Source organism: Phaethon aethereus (assembly GCF_964289735.1).
Source record: "Phaethon aethereus genome assembly, chromosome: 2".
Taxonomy (NCBI): Eukaryota; Metazoa; Chordata; class Aves; order Phaethontiformes; family Phaethontidae; genus Phaethon; species Phaethon aethereus.
Window position 1 is genome coordinate 36,463,026 of NC_138582.1, and position 27,361 is coordinate 36,490,386.

General features: G+C 40.5%; 1 protein-coding gene across 3 annotated transcripts in view; it reads left to right on the top strand.

Moving 5' to 3' along the window:
* STAU2 (staufen double-stranded RNA binding protein 2) overlaps positions 1 to 27,361 on the top strand; it is a gene marked incomplete at its 3' end in the record, with an annotated part of 153,581 nt that overhangs the window by 13,304 nt on the left and 112,916 nt on the right. For all 3 annotated transcript variants that reach the window (XM_081996757.1, XM_081996758.1, XM_081996759.1), the window contains exon 5: positions 23,342 to 23,501. In XM_081996757.1, the coding sequence (XP_081852883.1) occupies positions 23,342 to 23,501 (160 nt within the window). The remainder of the gene's footprint in view (positions 1 to 23,341; positions 23,502 to 27,361) is intronic.

Below are 27,361 nucleotides of genomic sequence, written 5' to 3' on the forward strand. Positions count from 1 at the left end.
TTGAGAATAACAACGTGGGAAAAATACAGCTAGAGAAACTCTGGAAAACACTGGCCAGGTGGCTTAGGTGAAGGGTTACATAGCTGCAAATGGAAGGCAAGCTACAGAATTGAAAATGCAGAACTCTTAGCACAGCAGAGGATAAAGCATTTTAAGGCAGTGTGTAATGCCAGAATAAGGTGTTAGCCTTGTAAGTCTCTTCCTGTGCCGAGTTAGGAAGTGCAGGGCAAGTCTGCTCCCTGCTTAAGGGTAGTTAAGTGGGTAAAATACAGTCTGGCTTGGGAGTGGATGAGGTATGGATGTATTAACCTGGCTTTTCACTCAAGCTAGTGACTGCAGTACTTGCAAGATTGTTAACAGCATTGTGTCATTGCCATTACACTGCAGCTCGACCTGAGCCAATAGAGTCTGTGCGATGCTGAACTGAATCATCTGAAGTTACTGGCTTAGGTCTCTGGTAGGTTGGGTATCTGTATATTAATATATCATTTCACAATATAGATAAGAACGTCAAAACCTTTTTCATCTCACTGATGAGACAGCTTGGGAGTCCTCTCTGGATTTTCTTTATTCAAGTAAAATCCATGCAAGTTTGGTACTAGGAAGCTTGATGGCCTCTGATAAGGCAGAGCTTTTAAAAAAGCTGTCAACCCTGAATCCAACCATGTTAGACAACTTTTACGAAGTTTTAACAAAGGTTTCTGTGTTACTAACAGAGATTATAATAAAGGAAAAAACTGTTTTGGCACTCAAAATTTACCAGTTGTATACTACCTATTTAAAGCCTCACAAGTTGGAGTTTTGAGCAATTTTGCAACAAAGGCACGTGAGAACCTTTCAGTTCAAACAATATACATTACAGCAAAGCTAAAAATGGTGAACGCTGCATTTTGTATGGCTTCTTTTATGTAAGAGTTTTACAGACTGACTCCGGGGAGGGAGGTGCTGATGCTTTTGGGGACTGTTTGCTAACTGATTTAGGTTGCGCGTTTGTCGGCACACCATTTGGCACGATTCAGTAGAACTGGCACACTACTTGGAAGAGGCCAAGCCGTGAAATGGTGGGTCAGGTTTGAGAAATATTGCCAGAGCCAAGGATGAAACATGTGCGTACTACTCATATCTGTAGCCAGTGCTAGAACCCCTACTCCCTCACATCCCTGAGTATGCAGTTGGCTTAAACCATGTAAAAAAAATTAAAAACATGGCTCTTCAAATTAGAGCAACTAAACAATAAAATAAGATATTAATTCTGACTATAAGGTCATTCAGCTTGCTTTGTCACCATTAAATGCTGATTTGTTTTATTATAAGTTATTTTTAATTCAGTTAGAATTGAAGGGAGTCATTCGTGAAGTTTAATTGTCCTGCAGTATTTTCAATTATCAAATGTTTGTAAGTGACAAAACAGAAGTGATAACTTACAGATTTACCTAAACTAAGTGTTTTCAGCCAAGAAATAAAACCACTAGAAACTGGACAGCAGCTCTTGATGTTTTAGTATGGAAAGCAGTGTTAAAGAGATCACAAAACTCAACTCTTGTTTTTTGGGAGAACTCAGAGTTTATTTGCTTGTTATATAAAATTCCTTAAAATGTATCTTACCACAATCTAGAGAGCTTGAAAAACCTTTATTAAAAAAAAAGCTTTCAAAATTAAAAACACTTGTGAAGTATAGGAACAAAGAAAATACAAAACAATGACAAGCTAAGGAATGGAAATAAAGTAATTAAAGCAGTGTCTTGCTTGGGTTTGAGGAATTTGGATGGTGTGATAGTTCTATAAGCATGTCACGCAAAGCGGTAGTGTCCCTGGGATAACTACAGCTTCTGTGCACTTTGACAATTTCTCTTGCACTGAGCTTTCATGTTAATTTTGTATATGGTTGCTTCTTCCTGTATACTGAGAAGTGAGGAGGGAGATCAGCAGAACTGCTACCATGGAACTCCTGATGGCAGACTTTGGCCTGCTTAGGGAGGGGCCTGGTTGGCAGAGTCCCTTGGAAGGGGAATGTCCAGGAAGACTGTACATTATTCAAGAAGGAAATCTTAAAGGTGCAGGAGCAGGCCATCCCCATGTGCTGAATGGTGAACCAGCAGGGGAAGACAGCTCAGGAGGACTACAAAGATGTCATGACGTTATTCAGGGAGAAAATTAGAAGGGCCAAAGCCCAACTAGAACTTAATTTGGCTACTGCAGTAAAAGACAAAAAGAAATTCTATAAATATGTTAACGACAAAAAATGTTTCTATAAATACATTAGCAACAAAAGGAGGACTGAGAAGAATCTCCATCCTTTCTTGGATTTGGGGGGAAACATAGTGACAAAGGATGAGGAGAAGCGGAGGTACTTGATGCCTTCTTTGCCTCCATCTTTAATAGTAAGACCAGTTGTTCTCTGGGTACCCAGATCCCTGAGCTGGAAGACAGGGATGGTGAGCAGAATGAAGCCCCCATAATCCAAGGGGAAATGGTTAGCAACCTGCTACGCCACTTAGACACACACAGATGGAATCCACCCAGGGGTGCTGAGGGAGTTGGTGGAAGTGCTCACTAAGCCGCTTTCCATCTTTTATCAGCAGTCCTGGCTAACCAGGGAGGTCCCAGTTGAATGGAGGTTAGCAAATGTGACACCCACCTACAAGAAGGGCTGGAAGCAGGATCTGGGGAGCTATGGGCCTGCCAGTCTGACCTCGGTGGTGGGGAAAGGTTATGGAGCACATCATCTTGAGTGCCATCACACAGCACGTACAAGACAACCATGTGATCAGGCCCATTCAGCATGGCTTCATGAAAGGCAGGTCCTGCTTGATTAATCTTACCTTCTATAACAAGGTGACCCACTTAGTGGATGAGATAAAGGCTGTGGATGTTGCCTACTTAGACTTTAATAAAGCCTTTGACACTGTTTCCCACAGCATTCTGCTGGACAAACTGGCTGCTCATGGCTTGGATGGGTGTACTGTTCACTGGGTAAAAATCTGGCTGTATGGCGAGGCCCAAAGCGTCGTCGTGAATGGAGTTAAATCCATTAGGTTGGGTATTAGGAAAAATTTCTTCACTGAAAGAGTTGTCAAGCATTGGAACAGGCTGCCCAGGGAAGTTGTTGAGTCACAATCCCTGGCGGTATTTAAAAGCTGTGTAGGTGTGGTGCTTAGGGACGTGGTTTAGAGGTGGACTTGGCAGTGTTAGGTTGACTGTTGGACTTGATGCTCTTAAAGGTCTTTTCCAACCTAAATGATTCTATGATATTGTATGCTACAGACTAAGGAGAAGACTATCATCTTTCTCCTTAGTGCATGGGAAAGAGTGCACAGACCATTTCTCCTCGTTTTCTTCACAGTCCTGTCATTATGAGCACATATTTCTTTGACGTTAGTGAATGCTTCTTTACAGTGCTGTTTGCAAGACCAAACTCAGAGAAATAGAGAAGCAGCATATTCTTGTCTCTTCTGGAGCCAGCCAAGCTGGGCATGTAGCTCCTACCTACTGGGTGGGTAGTTGCCCTGCTGGGTACTGCTACATGGGACTGTTTGCTTAGGCTTGTTTGCTCCTGAAATTATGTATATCAGCCCTGTGGACCAGTGCCCTAAATACTGAATCAGCACTTTAAAAATGAGGTATAGTAAAAGGAGGTTTGAGGACTGATCTTTGGCCAACTACATTTACAGTTGCTAGTTTCATAGTGGACTAACGTGTTCTGCAGTCTGATTATTGAAAAGAAAATAGACTGTGATTACTGGATAATTAACTAAAATTGTCAGATGAGATAATAAAAGATCTTATGATGAAAGAATGGATTCGAAATGAAAAGTTTGTTTCTTCTGTGAATTTGGAGTTAAAGATTAAATATGTGCATCAAAGGAAAAAGATTTGAGTAGTATTACTTGACATGAGCGCTTAGCAATGCAATCTAACTCCTCACCCAGCTTCATTTGTTCCACAAAAGTTACATAGTCCTATGGAAAAAAGGAAAATCTAGCCAGAACAACAGCTGTAAAAGCCAAATTTTGGAGTAGGTTGCACTGCCGGAGACAATGTAAAAATCTGTTGAGACTAGCTCCAGAAGTACACCTACAATTATACAACCCAGTTTTCTAATTTTCAGAAAGAGAATGAAGTCTGAAATTCTCCTGGCCTTTAAAGTCGTTCCGTGCTGCCTGAGCACCGTGTTTACCATCTAGCAGGAGACTTCTCTCTGCATGGAGAGCCTCATCCATTTGAGGCACAAATAGTCCAGTGCATAATGCAAAGGGTTGTTGGATCTGAAAGACTTTGATCTAGTATTGGTTAGATCAGCCAGTAGCCTGGCAAAGGTAAAGTTCAGATTACTCCATGGAGTCTTCTCATTACTCTAAGCACAGGATTAGCCTATTATCTGTTGCTGAATTCCAGTTATTAAGGCTTTCTGTTGAGGATTTCTGCGACAGAGGATGATTTTATGCACAGCTGTGTACAAAGTAGATTTCTTTTCCCCCAAGCATATGTACTGTGGCAGATGTGAGGACACTAAATTGCGTAAACATAGGCGTCTAGTGCCACTTGAGACATTGTAGGGTCTTTGAGACATCCATGTGGGACCAGTGGATTTGGCAGAAGACCTAGAGGAGACCTTTACTAGAGTGGCAGCTGACAGCCAGGCAAGATAACCTAGAGCATTTCAAACGGCCCCGCATAGCTAAGTTTAGGCAATTGAAGGAATCCCTAAAAGCCGGGTTCAGTCATCAAATCATTTTGTATAATCCACCAGGATGCCAGCTATTCGTGGGAAACTTGCTTTTCATGTATCAGTCCCGTGTGACATCATGTGGATGTCTTAGGTACAGGACTGCATCTTAAATGGTGCTGTGTGCCTTGTGTTTAGGCGGCTAGATGCTGTTCTTTACAGTGCTGGTGGAATTCAAATCCAAGCTCAAATAGCTAAATAGTCTCTGCTTGTGCACGAGAAACCCAGTCTCCCATTCTAACCAGTGGAAAGTCTAGTCAGTGCAGTCACTAGGCTGGAATGGTATTTGTCATGCCATAAACTAAGACATCTAACATTTCATATGGATCTTTCCAGAGTTTCACTGTAATAGCAACTTAGTTTCTACACATGAACTAAATACCTAAATTTAGGCATTTGAATCTAGAGCTGGATCTTACTCTGAGAAGTAATCCTAAGAATGTTGATTTGTAATAATTTTATGAGTGCTATAGTGGGAGTCATCTGACTATCGCAGTGGAAGCACTGGAAAAAGATAAAAATCTCTCCCCAGAGGGAAGATGGAGAGAACAGTATCAGAAGAACAAACTCTTCAGGGATGTGTCTGGGAATAAAAGTTCTAAGGAGAGGCAGGCATGCATGTATTGAAATGCTTTTGATTTAACCAGGTAGTATTCTCCTGCAAAATGCTGTTAGGCTGGGGACAACAGTGCCCTCACTCCCCAGGTGAAGCAGACTCTTGGTTCTGAAGCCTGTTGTGTTCAGCCAAGTTAGTCAGAGGAGAATAAACCCCTTGGTCAGGAGGAGTGTGGGATGGCACTGGGATTTTTACCTTCCTACAGTTGTTGGATTCAGACTTCAGCCATAGGGTACAACATCCCTCCTCTAAAAAGGCCAGAGTCAGAGGTGCTTTGCCTGCATTTCCAGTCAATGTTGCAAAGTTTTGTCCTTAAAAGTTGCATTTTGTGGATTAAGAGGTATGATGATAAAGGTATTCGCTGACTGACTTTGTGACAACTCCTTTTTGCGTTCCTTGCCCTCCTCCCAACCTTTCGGACTAATGAACAAAAAACCTTTCAGAAGAAATATGAAAAACTACTTAGAAATAGAAATTGAGAGTTTGGTTAGAATAGGGTATATCTCCTTAAATACACTGTAATTTCGTTCTGAACAACAGATATGGATTTCAGACATAAAAAATTTAGGGAGAGAAGGAGTGGTCCAAGGAACAATGCAAGTGATTGTTCAGACCAGCAATTTAATTGTTCAGCTGGAAATGGCTGATTTAGACCATTAGATGGCAGCATGAATTTGTGTTTTAGTACAAGAATTTCACAGCAGCAGCACTCTTTCAAAAATTTCTTTTTTCTATTCTGAAGCTTTTCCTGACTTTAAAATGTCATAATTCCAGCATAAAACAATTAAAACCAGGTTTGCTCCGATGTTTTGTCTCATCATTTTCTTCTCCTATTACTCAGCCTATTACTGAAGCTGTAATGCAATAACTTCAATGGCATTTTCTCTTTTTTATGTAAACCTAGTGCGAGTAAAAGGTGCCAGTTTGTCAGCAGTGAGAATTTAAGTGTTTGGTTTATCCACACAAAGACGGCAATAATTCTGCATTTCACCATACTATTTCATTTCTCAGGCTCGACCTAAAGACATTTCCTTTGCTGTAACTCAGCCACCAAACCTGCAGTCTATTCATCCTAATGAAGCTTTCTGATGATTTGAAAGGGGCTGAGATTGCCAGATGATAATTGATTCAGTTTTGTACGTCACCAGTTGAGACAGGATTCAGAGCATATCTTAAAGCGAGGTCTTGTACATCACACTGTTCTTACCCTCTAGTGTATCAACATTACAGTGTAATAATCCACTCACAGACTTTTAAATGAATTCTTTGTGTTCATCTTCTGCATGCTACATTTCACTTCCCCTGGCCTGTTTGTTCCCACTCATTGCCTGCCTCCCACACAGACATATTGTTATAAGGAAAGTGTTGAGTACAGCTGTGCTAGGATTTTTCTTTGCTAGTATTTGTTTCTAGGAAAGGAAAAGGGAGAAAGTCAGTCCATTTCCTGTTTGTTTAAAACAGCAGAAACATCTGTTTGTCTTAAGATAGTTTTCCCAAAAGAACAGTGGCAAGGGAGCTTGCAGGTGATGAGCTTTGCCATTGCCAGTAGCTATCAGTTTAGACAATAGTGATTAGTGTGGTTGGCTTAAAAAAATATAAAAATTCCTAAAACAACAGAGGATATTTATTCCTGCAATAAAATTTTTGACAGCTAATGTTTAATTTCTACAGTGTTTTAAATCATAAAAATACGTAGAATATCTTGGATTAGAAAACCCAGATCCTGCTGTGAAATCTACAGACTCCATTAAATTCAGTTGGAAAGCATTTTTCCTGCAGTCCCCTCACCCTGTTACGTTGAAGTTTCACAGTGCTCACAAAATGGTGTTAGGTGACGTGTCCTGGCACAGTGTGCATGTAATCCTTCTGACAAACGCATCCTATCACTACCATCCACTGCGTTAATGGGTGCATTTAACCTACCAGGGATCAATAAAACATATACTCTTAAGCATATTTACAGTATTGCATTGGCAGCTGTTAAAATAATGTTATGTAGACTAAAAATCAAGCTGACAGAATTACAGTGGAAACCTTGTGGGTAGGATTCCCAGCACAGTGTCTTCGTTCTCCAAATCCCTGCACTTACCTGGTTATCATCCTGATATTCCTCCTGCTTGGAGGAAGCAGTCAAGGACATGCTAAACCACCTGGACACCCACAAGTCTATGGGGCCTGATGGGATCCACCCAAGAGTACTGAGAGAGCTGGCGGAGGAGCTTTCCAAGCCACTCTCCATCATTTATCAGCAGTCCTGGTCAACAGAGGAGGTCCCAGAAGACTGGAGGCTTGCCAATGTGACACCCATCTACAAGAAAGGCTGGAAGGAGGATCCTGGGACCTACAGGCCTGTCAGCCTGACCTCTGTACCGGGGAAGATTATGGAGCAGTTGGTCTTGAGAGTGCTCACAGGGCATCTGCAGGACAACCAAGGGATCAGGCCCAGCCAGCATGGGTTCATGAAAGGCAGGTCCTGCTTGACCAACCTGATCTCCTTCTATGACCAGGTGACCCGCCTAGTGGATGAAGGAAAGGCTGTGGATGTTGTCTACCTGGACTTTAGTAAAGCCTTTGACAGCGTCTCCCACAGCATTCTCCTGGAGAAACTGGTGGCTCGTGGCTTAGACAGGTTTACTCTTCACTGGGTGAGGAACTGGCTGGATGGCTGAGCCCAGAGAGTTGTGGTGAACGGCGTTAAATCCGGCTGGCGGCCGGTCACAAGTGGTGTTCCCCAGGGCTGGGTTCTGGGGCTGGTCTTGTTCAATATCTTTATCAATGATCTGGATGAGGGGATCGAGTGCTCCCTCAGTAAGTTTGCAGATGACACCAAGTTGGGTGGGAGTGTTGATCTGCTGGAGAGTAGGAGGGCTCTGCAGAGGGATCTGGACAGGCTGGATCGATGGGCAGAGGTCAACTGTATGAGGTTTAATAAGGCCAAGTGCAGGGTCCTGTTCAGCCACAACAAGCCCATGCAACGCTAAAGGCTTGGGGAGAGTGGCTAGAGAGCAGCCCGGCAGAAAGGGACCTGGGGGTGCTGGTTGACAGCCGGCTGAACATGAGCCAGCAGTGTGCCCAGGTGGCCAAGAAGGCCAACAGCATCCTGGCCTATATCAGCAATAGTGTGGCCAGCAGGAGTAGGGCAGTGATCGTGCGCCTGTACTCGGCACTGGTGAGGCCGCAGCTTGAATCCTGTGTTCAGTTTTGGGCCCCTCACTACAAGAAGGATGTTGAGGTGCTGGAGCGTGTCCAGAGAAGGGCAAGGAAGCTGGTGAGGGGTCTGGAGCACAAGTCTTATGAGGAGCGGCTGAGGGAACTGGGGTTGTTTTGTCTGGAGAAGAGGAGGCTGAGGGGAGACCTTATCGCTCTCTACAACTACCTGAAAGGGGGTTGTGGTGACGAGGGTGTCGGCCTCTTCTCCCAAGTAACTAGTGATAGGACAAGAGGAAATGGCCTCAAGTTGCGCCAGGGGAGGTTTAGATTGGATATTAGGAAAAATTTCTTCACTGAGAGGGTGGTCACGTATTGGAACAGGCTGCCCAGGGAGGTGGTGGAGTCACCATCTCTGGAAGTGTTTAAAAAACGTGTGGATGTGGCGCTTCAGGACATGGTTTAGGGGACATGGTGGCGCTGGATTAATGGTTGGACTTGATGATCTTGAAGGTCCTTTCCAACCTTGTGATTCTGTGATCATTAAAATCTTTTTAGCCTTAGCTGTAGAGCATCTAGATGCTTCATCACTCTTCATGCCTAAAGTGTGGTGTGTAAGACATGACATTTTGCACCGTTGCATTCTTCTAAACTGTCTTCTCTCAAGATTAAGCAGTTTAGTCACTGACCTTTTAGCCCTATTTACAGAGGAACTCCTGAGTCCCAATACTTTATTCTTCTCCTAATTAATATTTTTCTTCACTTGCTTTCTTACTCTGTCTGGTAAGAGGACTGCCCTTTCCTTTTGTGGTCCTTGGCTCACATTTTCGCTATTTCTCCTGAAGCTTCCATCTATGGGACAAGGTTTTGGTAAATTCTTTTCTTTAGGTTTTCAACTTCCTCAGATATTTCTCTGCTCTGGAGAAGGTACATCTGGTCACAGATCTGCATCTCCAAGTTTCAGCTGTGACTTTTCTTGTTCTCACTTAGGCTGAAAAGCATAAAGAGGTGAAATACAGATCCTCCTTATCTTTGGTTGCCTAATGCCTGTCTGTCAACATTGCTTTTCCACTTGGGAGAGTTCCTGTAAACCTTCTGATTCAAAGATCTTCGGAGCCAACAGCCTGACCTAGCACCTTGTGAATCTCTTCAGTCTGTTGGCTTTGCAACTTGCTGGGTGTACCCCATTCTTTTTTCTAGATCTGAGTGTTTTAAGGCAGCTTTACTTTCAGGATATGGACAGAAGACTAGTGTTGTTGGCACTGATTCAGAATGCTCTTCCAGGAGCAGGAACTTTTTGGTGTGTTTCTTTTTTCCACAGTTAGCTTTTTATTCACGCATATCTTTTTCCTGTACTTCTGCTGAATTACAGATACTTCAGTTACGACACCTGTGAGATTCTGTGGTTCAGTGGAACCAAGACTAGTTGGTCTCCCTTCTTGTTACAGCCTTTCTGCTGAGTCCAGAACCTGAACATTGGTTACCAATAAATACATTCTCTGCTTGCTGTTTTGGTAATGACACAGGTGAACTGCTGTAACAAACATCTCAAACGTTAGTCATAATTTTCTTGAGGGAAGCAAGCAGAAAGAAGGCTAGTGGCTAATTTTTAACAGATTATAACTCAGTAAGATCTGACTGGAATTGTACTCTCTCCTAGTCCAAGGTCTTTGTCCCTTTTGAACTGAAGGTTCTGTCACAGATTGAGGAAGTATAACATTTTCTCCAGAAAGGTTCTCAAGATTTTTATATGATAGAGTATATGGAATCTGAATGCATAACTTCTCGCCAGCAGCCACTGTGCTATAGTTTCTCTTCACGTCTTGTCTACAGTAGTGATTTTGGTGGCTGCTTGTGTTCTGTGAAAGTACAGCTAACGTCTCTTCTGAAATGGTAATTCCCAGGTTTTTCTGAAGATCTGCTTGTCTTTTTAGGACCTTTTTAAAGAGGAATGCCAATTTAAATTGGTTACTGCCACAAAAAGGATAGCTGCACTCACAGAATCAGGTACTTTGGCACTTCAATTTATTTGGATGATTTGTTTCGCTGAAATGGGGCTGTATCCCCCAGTGCTGTGATCAAAAGGGAAATAATCTGGGGAAAAAAACCAAACTGTCTTATCTTTGAGGCTCTTTTCCATGGCAAGAGAGGAGAAAGTGGAGTCTAATCACCTTACTGATTTCGATTCAAGCCAGACATGAGTGTCGGTGAAACAGAAACAGGAACTCTTGAGGATGTGGACATCAGCACCTGAGCCTTAAGTTGAGTTCGGTAAAGGTAATTTCTATAGTGACCTTGTTTACTAAAGGAAAGGTCATAATAACCATTTCGGATACACGTGTGATCAACAGTCCTTGGTACCTCTATCCTCCGAGTCTTTTTTGGAGTCCCTGCTTTCTAGAATATAATTCTACACCATATTATAAACATTTCCTACATTTCCTAGCAATTCTGCAACCTTGTATTTTAGTATAGTGATCTAACTTTTTTCTGTATTAATATTCAGTACTAAATTGTATTCAATGGGCCAGCTGAGGCAAGTCATAGTGAATTGGTGACTGATACTACTGCACCGTCATTGCATCATTGACACATTTTTATTAGCAATGAATTTATATACTTGTCAGTCATTGTTGTAAATCATTATGCCCATTAAAGTTTGAAAATTGAAAGAGTATTATGTCTGCTATTCATGAATAAGCTCCCTAGGAAATCTGCTCTTTTTATGCTTTTATGTCAGAAGGAATCAAAGCACTGAAAGACTTTACCACTCATCTATTTGCCTTCTGACCTTTTTGCCCGTCCCAAGCTTCACTATGATTGATTAACAGACCCCTTCCCTTCTCCCAGGTGTAGATAAAACTTCTTTCGTAAGGCCGTCCATGTTGTTTTCAGCGTCCTGATAGGATCAGTGCAGGGCAACATGAAATGCCTTCCCTTTCCAGTTGACCAAGCTCTCTCTATCTCACTTTTCATTGCTTTGCAAGTCTGATGGCGCAGACAGGAATATTTCTGGACATAAGCTGCAGCTGGCCATGATGGTACATTTTCGGAGGATGCAGACATGGTAACTAGAGAGGTAGGAGAGTGTGCATCCCCAGATAACGGCACTCAGCTGTTGAGAGGAGACTTGCTAAACCAGAATTAAGTGTGGTTTTCTGGTTGGTTCTTACTTTCAGTCCTTTAATTGCCAAATTTAAAATGATAGGTTAAATTTTTTACTCAGGATAATGCAATTTAATGTCTGTATGTTTACATTCCTTCAAGTGGGAACAGAATGTAGCCCAATATACACTAGTTATTTCAATTTAAGTTATTTTGGATGGTGAGAATCAATCGGTGAGCTTTCTTGGGCCTTCTTCCTCTGTGGACTTTTAGGTTAATTAATTCCTATGAAGTCCTAGGGCTGAGATGATTTTGTTAGTAACATTTTTATTAGCATTATAGTAACATTAGTTACATTATATTATCAGCATAAATATATGCTAAAATTAAATGAGTGAGGTACTTAATTTTCTCTTTTGCTTAGTCTCTAGCCTGACAAGTGACATGATTTTTTTTTTTTACATGAGTTTCTTATGTAGGAAGAAAATTATATTGTAGTCAGATATGCAACATTGTTTATATTCTTTTAGTGTAATGGGTATTTGGACGGCATTCTCAGTAACCACTCTGCATGCTTGTAAAGATTAGTGAGTAATACAGTTCATGGGAAATTTTATGGGCTGAAGTAGATAAGAGCTTGAGATGTTTGTCTTCTGGATGTCTGCTTTAACCTCTAAGTATACAGTGTACATCACAGCTTCATTATGTTTTCCCTTTTATTCTTGTTGTACTCATTTTTATGTCACGGAAAAGAACATTGTCTTTTTCCTTGTATTTATCTTTTTCTCCGCCCAGCCCCCATCTCCATGTCAGCATTGTCCACTTGACATTTTCCAATGCCTTAAACTCTGGAGGCAGTATTCTTGTTATGTTCTTATATTATTTATGCTATTTTTGCAGTCAAGAATAAATTGAAGCTGTGTGGACCATTTTCATTAATTAGTTATTCAGTTGATCGATAAAAATACTTCTTCAGAGGCACATAACATTGTGTTCTGTGCTCTCTTCTTGATTTTGACTGTTGTTTTTCACTTGTTTTTCTACCTTAGTCTCCAATGTACAGTACTTTGGAGGTTCCTCTCATGATCCTCTTTCCGCTAGCTTTTTTCCTTTTACTACTTTTTCTTTTTTTCCTCTCATATCTCTTGCGCTAGTTTTTCTTTGTTTTACAAAAAAAGTATGCAACTGGTTTTGAGACCCTCTGGAACTTTGAAAAGTGGTTCTTCTAGACTTCTAGGCTTTAGACTGAAGGAGAGAGAGCAATAAAAGTGGAAGCAGACATCTGATGCATGGAAGCATCTGTCTATAACTAGTGCTACATAGCTGGCTCAATGTGTTTGCTGTATTACTTGTCAGCTTAATCCATGACTGTTAAAAGTATTTAATTTATAATGTCTGTAGTTTTCTGCTGGTTTCTTCTAATTACTTTTGATGAGCAACTGTTTTTTACTTGTCAAGATACATATTTACTGCCAATGGTAAACAAAGTAGTGGTAGTGCAGAGAGTAAATATTGAAATATTTGTTTCAGTCAAATGTCTGTATTGAGCAACTTGGAATTCAGAGATACAGTGATGTGGCAATATTTTCGTCTTATCATCGCAAATTCTCCTGGGAAGATTTCACATCAGATAATGTTATGTTAAATTGAATACCCCTCCCTTTTGTTTTTTACTCAGGAATGTTTTGATATTATGATCATGAAAACATGAGTCAATTTTTTTGATTAAGTTAGTCATAGTGCTTGAAGGAACTGCATAGTCTCTAGCCCAGGAAAAGAAGGGGGGAAAAAAAAAGAAAAGAGAATTATTATTAACTTCAGGAAATATTCACAAACTCAGCACAAAGTTTCAAAGAACGTGTAAATAAAGACATGGAAGTAAAAAAGGATAAAACTCAGCGCGAAGTTTGTATACTAAAAGTAGATTGTGTCTGACTAATGTGTTAACCTTGCATGTTATGTCATTTTTTAGGTAAAGAGAGTCAAGTAAATCTTATATTTGTGGGATTCAGTTAAGCATTTTAGAGCATTAGATAAGGATACTGTTTTCATTAAACTGAAAGAGATGGGGATTTGTATAAGAAATGCAAGGTGGGAAAGGAGAAGAAAAATAATCAGTAGTGTTAAAAGTCAAACCTGGAGGAAGATCATTAAGTGCAGTTTTAGAATCAACCTTTTTAATTATTTTTGTAGATGTACAAGGCATCATTGCTACACAGGAAGATCAAGATATGCAGGAAGAGTTAGACAATTGTGAGGACTGACACGTTAGAAATGGGATGAGACTAGACTTTCCAGTATAAAATGTAAGATTAAGACCATAGGCAGTAGCAGTACTAACTGTTGTCACCTGAGGCTTATTGGAAATAATAATTGGTTAGTTGGAAATCACAAAACAGGAGTGTTATCTAGTATTATTAATTATTTGCAAAATAAACTAAGAACAACTGATGTGGTTGAACCAGAGGAGAGGCACATGTGATTTTTAAGATGTGTTGAGCAAGATATTTCAGGTAAAGATATAAATATTGCTGTTTTAAAGAACACTGTTAGCCTCTCATATGGTATATTGTCTACCATTTTTGACTCTCATATTTAAGAACAGGAGCAAGTATAGGGAAGCGCTGTGAAGGATTATCAGAGTAGTGGGTAGCCTTTATACAGAAGACTTCTAAAATACCTTGACTTGTTCCCTTGCAAAACAAAGGCTGGGAGGGAATGGGAAAGCTTGCCCTGGAGGGTAAACGTAACAAAAACGTAAATGAGCTACAGAAGTTAAAGGATAGTATTGACATAAAGCAAAATGTAAAAGTAAAGCCAAGCTGAACATTAGGAGATTCCTAAGTATCAACTCAGCTTCTAGATCGTCCTTCCAGGAGAAGCACTGGAAGCAAGTAAAAATTCAGATTATAGTTTAAAACTATCTTTCAAATGAAGGATAATTGCAACAAGTATACATGATTTTTCTTTTTTTAAAATATCATCTATGCAGCTGAGGGGAGGTCGACATTAAAGGTGAAAACAGTAATAGGCTATATAAATAAATGAGTTGAACAGCAATTTCAGAAAATTATCTTTCCATCTAATAAGGGTTGTCTCCGGCTAAAAACGATATGTAGTGCCTTATCTTGCTCCCTTTACGTTAAGAATGTTTTTGGAGGATGTGGAGGTAATCTAGAAGAGGACAGCCAGACTGATTCAGGGGTAATGGACTGTAGTTCTCAAAAGGAGTACTTGGAAAGAGAGCCTCTTTGTTCCCAGGTGTTGTTGTGGACCTGCTGAAAGAACCAGAAGGTGGACTGTATGAAGACCAAAGTGCCTATACTGGATGTTTCCTTCTTCAAAACATAGAACTCACATCTGTAAGAACTGCATGTGGCTAATGGACTGCTTAGCAAAATAGGGCATGGCCACGGAACAGCTGCACTAAGCAACTTACTCCCCTAGAGAAATTTCCAATGTTACGGAGAAGAAGTTGTTCGCAGCAAATGCTATTTCCTATTCCCCTGCACAGTCTGTGGCTCTCTATCCCTCCACTCATAAAGCGCACAGCATTTTCCTGGTTAAGCAGTGTCAGCAGGGCTGCCAGCTTGATTGAGTTAGTATGGAAAAAGTGCAGAGAATGACCCTTTCAGCACGGAGGGGGCATCTGAAGAATGACTTTCCCGTACCATGTTGTGTCTCGTGTTTCAGTGGCCCTCATCTTGGCCAAAATGATCCCTGTTCTTCACTTTGCATTATGAAATGGGAATAGGGTAATACTTCCTATAACACTTGGGTCGTGGGGAAGTAATTGGGTTTATTTGTTCTTTTTTACATTGGTCATTAGAATTTAGACAAAACCTCACTGGAGTTTTTAACAGAGAAAAGGAAGCTAAATCTAAATAAACTTCCTGGTTTCTGTGAGCTGCAGCTCGCACTTGTTTTTCTTCCCCTTCTAAGAATAAAATAACAATATTTATCAGCAACATTTATGCCACTGAGGAATCCAGAGAAATGCAGGAAATGCAGTATGAACACATAACGTATGTACTAATACTTTATTTGTCTTTGTGTGTGTGGATTTGATGGCCAAAAAGGAAGAGGCCCCAAGGGCTCCTTAGTATGCAATTAATATTTTGGCTAGAAAAGCAGCAGATTGTTTCAGTATGCTTACATGTTATGACATCATATTCCAGTAAAATTATAATGAACAGAATTTTTGTTTGTCTCTGTGGCAAACCAAAATGAGTTTTCTAATTGTCAACAGACCTTGGTGATTTATTTAATTATAGTGGCGCCCGCTCACACCAACTTAGTTAAGGTCTGTCAGCATTTCTGTTATGAACCCCTATTTTTAGAGGTTTATAAGTAGTTGTAAATATTTGCTCATTGCTGAAACTTGGCATTCAAGGTCACAGTCATGGAGCAAATACTCTTTTTCAGGTTGACTATTCTAAAGTGATACCGGTGGCATTAGCTAAAAAGTAGATTTATGATACTATGAAACTTAGAGGGAATAAAGAGAACCTGCTTTCCAGACCTCTAATTTGAGGGATCTTCTTAAGAATCTCAAATATCCAGACGAGCCAGATGAAAATTAACTTAATAGGTTATATGTGACTGGTTGGTAAAGTAACATACTTTGTCACATATTTATTTCTTCCGATTGAATGTGTCATTTCACATGTCCTTTTTTTGTCTTCTAGACTTGTAATCTTCTGTCATTTTGCTGCCTCTTTCAGCTTATGTTCTGAGGAGTGTGCCGGTATCACCTGGGAACCTTTTTTACATAAGAATTTTTTCAAAAAAAAAATCCTAGCCTTTGTAGCTGCCATGTAGACTGCGGAGAGATGCATATTATTTAAATGTAGATAGTTTTAAAACTTTCAGAAACATAGTGAGTCCATGTGTGAACCGTTGCTGTTGGAAATCCTGACTGTTTAGTTCTGTGGCAGAACAGAGCGACATAAGGCTAAGGAGTGCAGGACTGACATGTTGGTGTTCTTGTGATGGATAATATTGTGCTGATATTGTTATTGCATAATAATCAGCAAATTCTATGTAAATGTTCCGAAGATTGTTAATATTTTCTGTCCTTTTCAGTAACTCGAATGTTAATGTATCGGGAAGGTTTGTTAATGATCAGTGGCAGATATGGTATCTTAACATTGCATGTGGTTGTTCCTTACATGAGTGTGCATCTTCAGGATGCAGAATCATTCTGTATTAAAACTCAGTTTAATCATTGCACTGTACTTTCAGACTGTAATATTATGATTACTTTTAAGGCTTTTGTTAATATAGTCTCTGTCCTCACCACTGAAAAGAGAAGGATGTTTTGTTTCTATTTGACATGTTCCATGTTGTAGAGAAGCCAGTATCCTCACAGATTTAGTCCATTTTCTGAGGATTTCAGGTGTTCCTTTGCACTTTCCTGGCAATGTTCATATTATCAGTATTCTGCTAACTCTGCTGGAGCCCAAGCAGAGCAAGAAAAGTTTAATCAAAACCATGTAAAAGCCTAATCATTCTGCCAGTGCCAAAGAGCTGCATGAGGCTCTAGAGCCACAGGCTGAATATCATTTTTCCATATTATCACATAAATAGCTCCCTAAACACTCTTTAAAAGAAGAGGTGGAGAGGGGGGAGGGAGAAAGAGAGGGCCTGTTGTGGGATCTGAGTTTATAAAGTGGATTAAGGTTCGCGTGCTTTCCGCCTTTGCATGTAACGGACAGAAAGGTAGGTCTAGTAACTCAACAAGAAACAGGAATTTCTAATGGATGTTGCTAACAGCACTACCACATTTTATTTAAAGAAGATTGTGAAGGAATTAGGTGAGATGTGCTATCAAGGTGCCTCCAGCTTTTGCGTGACAGAGCTTATCCTGTGCTAAGCTGCAGGTAACAGAGGCAGCCAGCAGATGCAGTGGTTTCCAGGCTCTAGTTCTAGATCTTCCGAGAACAACTTCTGAGATAGTGGGAGGATTCCTGGGAACTCTTTGAGGAACCTGAGGGTTCCTGTTGCTGCAGGGAAAGGATGGCTACAGGAGGCTGTGGCTTTGAGCAAGCTCTAGCAGTTGCCAACAAGCTCTGTCAGCTACTCCTGATCAAAAGCTGAATTGAGGTTTTCTTCCAGCTGTCTTCTGATTAGAGAGGGTCAAGCACCCTTTCAGCAGGTACTAGAGAGAAGCACCTGAGGGCCTAGAGCACTGCTCCCAGAGGCAGCCAGCAGATGCAGCAGTCTGCACAGCAATTCACGCAGAAAGGAGGCAGAAGCTTTGCTGAGGACTGTGTGTGCACTCAGCAATGGTGGTGACGTACCACAGTTCTTAGCACCATCTGGAGCAGCTGTCCCTGGTACATCAGAGACCTTGAGTCAGATCTAGCTCCAGGGCTCTAGCTGGGATGGGGAGATAGTGGTCTTGTCTGCAGGAGGTGTACACTGTCAGAGGATCTGTGTTACCAAGTAAAGGAGATGCAGGAAGATGGTAGCAAATTGTGCTGACATCACCAGAACTGATGGGTAAGAGATCAATTGTATCTTCTCTGAGACCCTGTAGGTACAAAAGGCTGAATCCCCAACCATAGCAAAGGAGGACCAGGGAGAGTCAGTGCTTTATTGGGCTGGGAAATGGGGAGTCCTGTGATGGTGACGGCTGGAAGTTTGTGATTTTTGGCACCAGGAGGAAGGCTTCTGCTCCACCTGCAAATCTGCAACTACAATTTCAGTGCCATGGCATCAGATGAGGGCCTGGGAGCTCTCAAATCATCCAATCCAGCCAAGTCTGAGCCCTGAAGCAGCACCAGAAGGAAGCAGGAAGTAATAATAGTGGGCAGCTTCCTACAGCAGGGGATGGAGACCACCATCCGTGAACCTGACCTGCTGTGCAGGGAGGTTTGCTTCTCACCGAGGGCTTGGATAGGGATATTGTGGATAGACTGCCAAGGTTTGTCTGTTCCTCAGACTATTACCTACTGCTGCTCTTTATTGTGGGCACCAGTGATACTGTAAGGGGACACATCGAGCATAACAAGCATGACTACAGAGATTTGATTTTTACAACTCTGGCACCCTCTTTGAGGATCAATCCTTAGAAGATAGAGGATCCACCCCACCAAGTCGGGCAAGTATCTTTATCAACAGGTTGGCCAGTCTGGTCAAGAAAGCTTTAAAGTGATGGAGAGTGGAGTTGACCTATAACCAAGTGAGGGAGTGATGGACCAAGTTAGTAGGCAAAGACTTAAGGGTGATGTTGACAAGAGAGACCCCAAAACCAACAAAACGGGAATGAAGGCATCCCACTGCGAGTGTATGCACATAAGTAAGCAAGAGCCTACAGGACAGCATGATGGGGGACGTCTTTATACCCTTTCTAGGAAATGGGTTCCTGTCTGAAGTGCCAGCATGGAGAATGAACAGGAGTGAGAGATCTGTATGCAGCTGCCGCAGGGCTATAAGCTCACTGGAATCACAGAACCATGGTGGTATAGCTCACACAAATGGAGTGTTGCAATCAATGCATACAGGGTCTTTAGGAAGGAAGAACAGGATGGCAAGGACAGAGTGTTGTCCTTTATGTGAGAGAGCAGTGGGAATGCATGGAGCTCTGCCTGGGGATGAGTGATAAGACAGTTGATAGTTTATGGATCAGGACTGGGGGGCATACCCCTGCAGGTGATATTGCAGTGGGTGTCTCCTACAGACTGAATGATCGAGAAGTGGATGAGGTCTTTTTCAAGTAACTGGAAGAAGTTTCATGGCCACGGCCTTGGTCCTCATGGAGGTCTTTAACCACCCCAGTATGTGTTGGAGGGACCTCATAGCAGGGCACAAGCAATTCAGGAGGTTTCTGGAGTGCATCAGTGCCAACTTTCTGACATAGGCGATTGAGGAATCGGTGAGGATGGGGACTCCTGCCAGAGCTCACACTTTCAAACAAAGAAGAACTGGTTGGACATGTAAAGGTTGGAGTCAGTGCAGTGACCATGAGATAGTGTCAGGATCTTGAGAGGAGTGAACAAGGTAAATACCACAGATCACAAATTGGACTTCAGGCTAGCAGACTTGGGTCTCTTCAGAGACCTGCTTGGAAGAATCCTAGGGGATATAGGAGATCTTGTCAAGGTTCACCTCCTCCAAGCTCAAAAACAAGTCTAACCGTTCATCCCAACATGCAGGTAGTCAAGCAAAGGCAGCAGGAAGCCTGCATGGATGGACAAGGATCTTCTGACTACACTCAAACAGGGTTTGTGACCCAGGTGAGGTGACACAGGATGTAGAGACACTGTGCAAGTGTGCAGGTATGAGGTTAGGAAAACTGAAGTCCATCTGGAGTTGGATCTGGAAGGAGAGGTGAAGGGCAACAAGATGGGCTTCTACAGCTGCAAAAGGAAGACTAGGACCCACTGTTGAGTGGGGCAGGGGACCTGGTGGTCATGGAAAACACGGAGGTGCTAAAAATGCCTTCATCTTAGTCTTTACTGATAAGACTGGCCTTCAGGAGTCCCAGGTCCCTAAGATCAGCAGGAAAGTCTGGAGCAGGTACGACTTGTCCTTGATTGAGGAGGATCAGGTTGGGGAACATTTAAACAGACAGAACAGGTCCATGAGGCCTGGTGGGATGCCCCATGAGTGCTGAGGGAGCACTGAGTGATTGAGGAGGTTTCTGAGGACTGGAAGAAAGCAAATTTCACTTCTATTTTCATGAAGGGCAAGAAGAAGGATCTGGCAAAAATAGTAAGTCAGTCATCCTCATTTCAATCCCTGAGAAGATGATGGGGGAAATAATCTTGAAAATAGTTTCTGATCATGTTAAGAATGACAGGTGACTGTAAGTAGTCAGCATGGATTTAAGAACTTTTTTACTGTGAGGTCGGTCAAACACCAGAGCAGACTGCCAGATGGGTTGTTGAATCAGCCACCCTTGGACATACTTAAAACCCAATGGGAGGTGGCCCTGAGCAGTCTGCTTTAACTGACCTGCTTTGAGCAGGGGGGATTGGACTAGGGGATCTCGACCAGTCATTTCCCATCTCAACTGTTCCATGTTTCTGTGATAAACTAAAGAACAACTTTCAGAGGAATCACATCAGCAGTGTAGAGGAGCCAGGGACAGACAGCTCTAAGCCAGCTGTGGAAGAAGTGGAGTTGATGGTGACTATATACTGATGAAGCTTTTCATTATTTTTCCTTGATTTTAAATAAGTGTAGTATTTTTCACTTTGGAAATACAGTTTGATGTATGTTTGGTGTCAAAGGTCCGTTCCTGATTCTTAGATTTAAATTCTCAAGGTACTGTTTACATCTGTTGCCTGCATATTCCCTAAATCTATTTTTAATTTTCCCTGAAACAATATTGCAAACCAAATAAAACTAATAAATCAAAGGAAATTGTTGATATAGGAAGCATTTTATGTAAACTTATTAAGTGAAGGAAAAGGATGAAATTCTGCCTTTCCCTTGAAAAACTACCATTCTTTTTGAGGTAAATATCAGTCTGAAGCCACTGTACTTTCTTCTTGTAGATATTGTCACATTGATAGTGTCTTGGTATGGTGTTTGTACCTTTTAGAAGCAGAGGGAGGCAGAAGGTGAATGCTGTATGTTGGAAGCAATGACGGACACAGTGGAGTGGGATAGAAATTAATGTTCGTGAACTGTTTCTTTGGTTTGACAGCTGCTTTGTTAATGAATGGCACTGTGGTGTTTGAATTTCATTATGCATGTAGGAGCTTTGTAATGTTCTTCCAGAAAGAGTGGTCAAACACTGGAATGGATTGTCCAGAGATGTTACGGAATCTTCGTCCTTGGAGATACCCACAATACCTTGGACAATGCCTGAACAAGACAGAGTAACTTTGGAACTTGGCCCTGCTTTGGGAGCTGTGTTGGACCAGATAATGTCCAGGAGCCATTCCAACCTGAGTTATTCTATAATTTTATGAAAATCTTACCTAAACAAATGCATTTCCAGGCCTTAATAATTCCCTATAACTGTGTTAAACTGTAAACAGGAAAGCAAAGTAAATACCCACTTTTTGCATGTCGTAAAGGCAACTTAGCTGACCCCTCCGAGGCCCTATAGCCAGAGGCTTGTTGGAGCCAGTGTTATGGGTTTTTTCTTTCCATATAAACGTATTTTTAGAATTAGGCACTAAGTTTAGGGACATTGAGACTGGAGTGCTTATTCACACTTGTTTGGTTTTGAAGTGTGCTGCTATCTGAAAAACTTTTAATTTTGTTTTATACTTGAAACAAATTGGTTACAATTATTAATGAAAAGTCAGAAAGTCTTCATACAAGAAAATCACCATCCATGTCAACAGATGAAAATGGAGAGAGCATACTTTAATAAGGATCCTTTAAGGGGAAGAAGGAAAATGTAGTACTTTATTGTGTTTTTGAGTGATTCTAGTTTTGTTGTGATGGACCTAGCTTTTGTCCATTCTTTTGGAATCCTGGGCTTTTTTACATTGCCATAAAATATGTGCAAGTTATTTGTCATAAATAAGAAACCATCTCTGATAGTTACATATTTTTCTAAGGACTACATCTCCAGTGTGTTAGAAAAGCCTTTGTTTGAGGAAAGAGTGGAGGCACACTAGACCACAGAGCGAAGAGTATGAAGCAAATTCTCTCACCTAGGTAGAATATAATGGGAGAACTTTTTTTGGAAATGTTCTCTTAAAAGATTATAATTTTAGCAGTGATATAGAACAAATAATCTGTGCTGACTTGCTTTTTCTGAGTCTGGCAGGGTGATGGAGTACTTTTTTCCTGTAGAAACTGCTTATGTGGACAAGCTCTTACGTTTGTAGTTGTCACAGTGCTGTGACAGGACCTCCCAAACCCTAGAATGGAATTACGTCTCTTCATTTGCTGCTAGCGAGAGACAGGTTTCAGGGTAGGGAGTATGGGTTGGGTTAGCTATTTTTATTACTGAAAATAGAGATGTGGCGTTGATGATATGTATAAAGATTCTGCTTTCTTTGAGGAAATAACTGTGCCAGTTCATAGGAAAACGTTCAATTTTTTGCTTTATCTTTCTTTCCGTGTCTTTCAGACATACTCAGAACAACAAATGCTGTCATTATATTTGGAAATTTTTCTGTAGGAAGGACAAAAAAAAAAAGGGAAAACAATGTGGTGGTGACTGCTGCTTTTCTTTCAGTGCCTGAAAAATGTTTGGCTATTACCGTGTTGGAGGAGAGCTTCTCTGTTACACTTTTGGAAGAGAACTTCTCCTTATCCTCTACAACAATTTCAATAATTGAGCTCTAAAAAGAGGCTAGAAGTACGTTCCAGGTCCCTGACCCTCTGCCATCTGACATTTTGTTGTCCCTAAGAGCTGAGCTATGCCAGCATGTTTCAGATGAGAGACCTCACAATCCTTCTTCCTCCATGCCACCTTTCTGTGGAACAGGAGTTGTCTTCCAGGCATGGCTTCCACTGGAGCTTTCTGATCTCCTTATATTTAACCTCAAGACTCAAACCAAGAAGAGAACAGAGCTGGGCGCTCGGGCTGAAGTACAGTAGGGCTCGTTGCAGACCCCTGCAAATGTGGTTGAAGAGTCAGTTTGCATGTAGGAGCTACTCTCAGAGTTACTGATGACCTTGATGAGGAACAATCCATGTATTTGAGTGTTAGGTCTTACTCTGAGAGAAAAGGTAATGTTTTATCCCAAACTATAGCTCTGTATTACATAAAATTGATGGTTAAAATTCGTAACTTGTATTGTTGTTTTCTTTCCATTACTTCTTTCCAGGTATCACTGCCCAGTGCCTAAAATTTTCTACGTCCAGTTAACTGTTGGCAACAGTGAGTTTTTTGGTGAAGGAAAGACTCGTCAAGCTGCTAGACATAACGCTGCAATGAAGGCCCTTCAAGTTCTCCAGAATGAGCCTATTCCAGAAAAATTACCTCAGGTTTGTGTTTCAAAAAACTGTTCCTAATCTTCACATTAAGATACCAAATCCTACCAAATCCAACAACTTAATTGACAGTTTTTCAATGTTTAATGTTTTTTTCATGTTAACCTCGGTAAAAATAAGTAGGCATTTTAAAGATGGGATTGTCAGCAATGATGAAGTAAAAAATAAAAATCAAATAAGATATTTGAGATTATACCAAAAGTGGAGAAAATGTCCATTTAATTAGTGGCTTCATGGAGAATGAATTATTAATCTTAAATGTGTGTTGTGCCATGAATATTATCTTTACAGTTGAAATGACTTGTCTCCAATGTACCTAAGAACCTGACGGAGCTCACTAACAGCTCAAGATCACCTGTCTGATGGTTTTAGGCTTTTAGCCACTTAGTACCTTTTTAAAGAGCTAGCTTTCTCACTGATATGTTTGTAAGTGGTGTATATTGCTACTTAAAAATGAAAACGTTGTGTCATACTTTAAAAATATTTAACAGAAAAATCATTCCCAGAATAATCTTTGCAAATTGAAAGGACAAATATAATAAAATTGCCCAGTCAAATAAGCCAAACTAAATGCATGAGGAGACAATCTTTTTATTTTGTACATACTTTATGATAACGCCCGTTGAACTCCTGTGTGCAGTACAAAACATTACTACCTTCAGTGTCATGTGTGGTTGTTTTGATCTGCTTTTTAAGAATGGAAATAATTTTCTGTATTAAAAAAAACTTTCTTCTTTCTGCCTCACCCTGCATCTACATCCTGGTTTTGGTCCAGAGAGAGTTTGACCCACCCTTTTGTTTTGCTGTACTGTTTTTCTGGATCAGGAAATTATCTTCAAAATCACGTACTATAATTAATATTGATTTAAAAAAAAAACCATGAAAAGTATTAAAAAAGATTATGTAAAGTCTTAGGAGGAATCCCTGTTTTCTTTCTCATTGTTAATTCCTTTCTTTTCTCTTTTGGTTTCCAGTCAAATATCTTGGTTGATAATGAATCCTTAACACAAACCTGAGTGGGAATCTCATATTATTGAAACATATTTTTAGCTCAGCATATTCTTAGTTTTTGAAAATTGTATGTTTAATATTATATTTTAGCAAAAGAATCTTTGAATTCAAGTTATCCATTAATCAGAGTGGAAATTAAACCACTAAGTACATAGGATAATAAGTGGTAGACAGAAGTAAATAATATATATAAGTAATATAAATATATACCTGGTTTATATACTGACTTTTCAGAGCCCATGTACATATGTAATTTACCTAGCAAAAGTAATAAAATCTTTAATTAACATTCTTGCCCAATTGGGTCTATTTAGTGTCTATTTACATCAGTGTCTGTTAGGATGTACAGGCTTTTAGAAGGTGTAGTCATGGCAGATTGAGTTTCTTAAATTGTTGTAGCGTGCTGTAGCGTTGCCTCTCTTGTGAGCTAATGAAGTAACTTCATTCTTCTCTTCACCACCATAAATTATATATGTAAACTGAATCAAATCCACAGTTAGCTATGAGAAAGATAGGGAAGACTTGTCCGGAGACAATACTGTAGATGAGCTGAGACATTCACATAGTATTCACAAGACCTGTGGGAGCACTGTGAGTTTCTGGTGCAGCAATTGAAGACCAGTTGGGATACTGTAGGATCTCAATAGCAGATGTCTGTGGGTAGGAGACTAAATCGAGTCCTCAGTCAGGAAAACCTGTGTGGCTTAGTCATGCTGAGGGTAAAGGGAGATGGTTGCGGGCTAGTCATGAAGAAGCATCTCTGTCACTGACTGGAGAAGGCTGGAGGTATCACTATGCCTAGGTCATGACAGAGTACAAAGACCTGCATCATGTGGAGCTGAGTGTAGCTCTCCAGAGAACTGGAGGTTGGTTGAAGTACAGTTTAAGGGCTTCATGGTGCCAAGGTTCAGGCTCCTCCCTGCTGCTGGTCTGCTTCCTTCAGCAGAACTGACCTGCTTGGTGCGTGTCAGTTCTGGAAGCCATGGAAGATGATTGATTCACCATTCCTCAGATATCATGTGTGGATCAGAGCCAGTACACAGAGTCTGGCTGGCCTCAATTACATAACTAGATTGAGCTTCTTTCTTCCTCAGTCACTGCCACTGTGCTTCCAAGGAGAGCAAGGACGGGCCAGCGGGTACTGATCTAGCCCTGCATCCCTTTAGTAACTCAGTGAATTTCACTGGAATGGGATCTGTAACATAGCATAGTAAATACATGAGTTTACTTTTTGGCCTTCATAACCGTGTTTGCTTAATGCAGCCTTCTATATATTCTTCCTTCATTTTGAGATACCCTTTTTTTCCTTTTTAAAAAAAACAACTTAGTTAAGGGTAAAATCTTTTATCCATATTAAACTACTGAAGAGGAATGTTGCCATCTTAATACTTCATTGCACAAACAGGTAGAAGAGCATAAGGTGAGCAGAAACAAGAAGCAATCAGCAAACAGGGCAGGGTTACAGGTGAATGTGAACCTGCTTTCATGAAAGGGCTATTGTGTGTCTGCCAAAGCACCTCTGCTGTCTCGCGGCTGTGAGGCTAAGAAAGGCCTTACAATTAAAGTGTCAGTTGTGGAATGAGGATTAAATTTAAATCCAAAGTACTTGGGACACTTCTGATATTTTATCATCCTAAGGGAAGTCATATGACTAAGGCTTGAAACTTTATTGCTCAGTATGAACGTCTAAGCCTTAAAGTGTATGATCTCCCTATTCTCCACTCACGGTTAGGCTGTACTGTGTTTGATGGAAGAAGATGCAAGGAGTTAAATTGTAAGGGCAGAAGGTTCAATCAGGGATTTTATGGACCCTTTTTGTTTGTATTAATCGTGAAATTTTAAACAGTAATTTCTACATTAGACTCTACATATCTGGTTAAGCTAGAGTATAGCTAGAAAACCTAAACATTCTTGACTTAAAGTCTTGGTGATAGTCCAGTGGGCTTTATACTATTTTATGCAAATTATGCCAGTGATTGATTGTTCCCCATTTCAAAGATAATTTGCAAGGTATTTCTTCTAAATTAATTTAGCTTCATTTTCTATCTAACTGATATTTTGTTATCTTTGCTGAATGTAACATAGAGCTATAAAAAATGTCTCCCCCAATACACATTTACAGGTTATGCTTAAGTAAATTTTAATCTTTTTATAGAACTGATTGTTTCCATAGTGTCTCAGTGTAAAGTTATTTCTTTTTAATCAGTAGTTCATCTTTGTGGCTTTTTTGTCAGCTTTTCAGTTTATCAGTGGCCTTTATAAAACAAAAACTTAACTGAATACACTACTGAGTAAGATTCTCACTAGGGTTTTTTACAGAATAGTAGTACCCCACTCTTCATGTTTGATATTCTTTATATCCCCAAAATATATTTTTACTTTTAAATATTGTCCTTTAACTCTGTTCAGTTGATCTTTCTCAGTGAACCTAATCAATGCTTTGCCTGTCCTATAAATAATTCTTGATTTCAGTAGTACTTTATATTTCATTATATGAAATGAGCTAGAGGTCCTACATAATTTCATTCTAACTACTTTTGTTACTGCTCTGCACTGCACCCTTTTTTTCAGCAGGTTCTATAAACTCTATAAATGTTTGTTTTATATTTAGCATTGTATCAGTGTCAGGGATGTAAATTGCTTTTTCAGACGCAAAATTTTGCAACCATTTAATGGGACAAAAAGTGCTCCAAGTCTGCATGCTGTAGCTGACTGCTGAATTTTTGGTCCTGCATTATCTTAAAGATTAATATATTAAGAGTTAACAAATGGTAGATAAAAGATTGGTAAATTTTATTGTTAATGTGAATAACCTAATGCTTTTTAATGTCATTTTATAACTT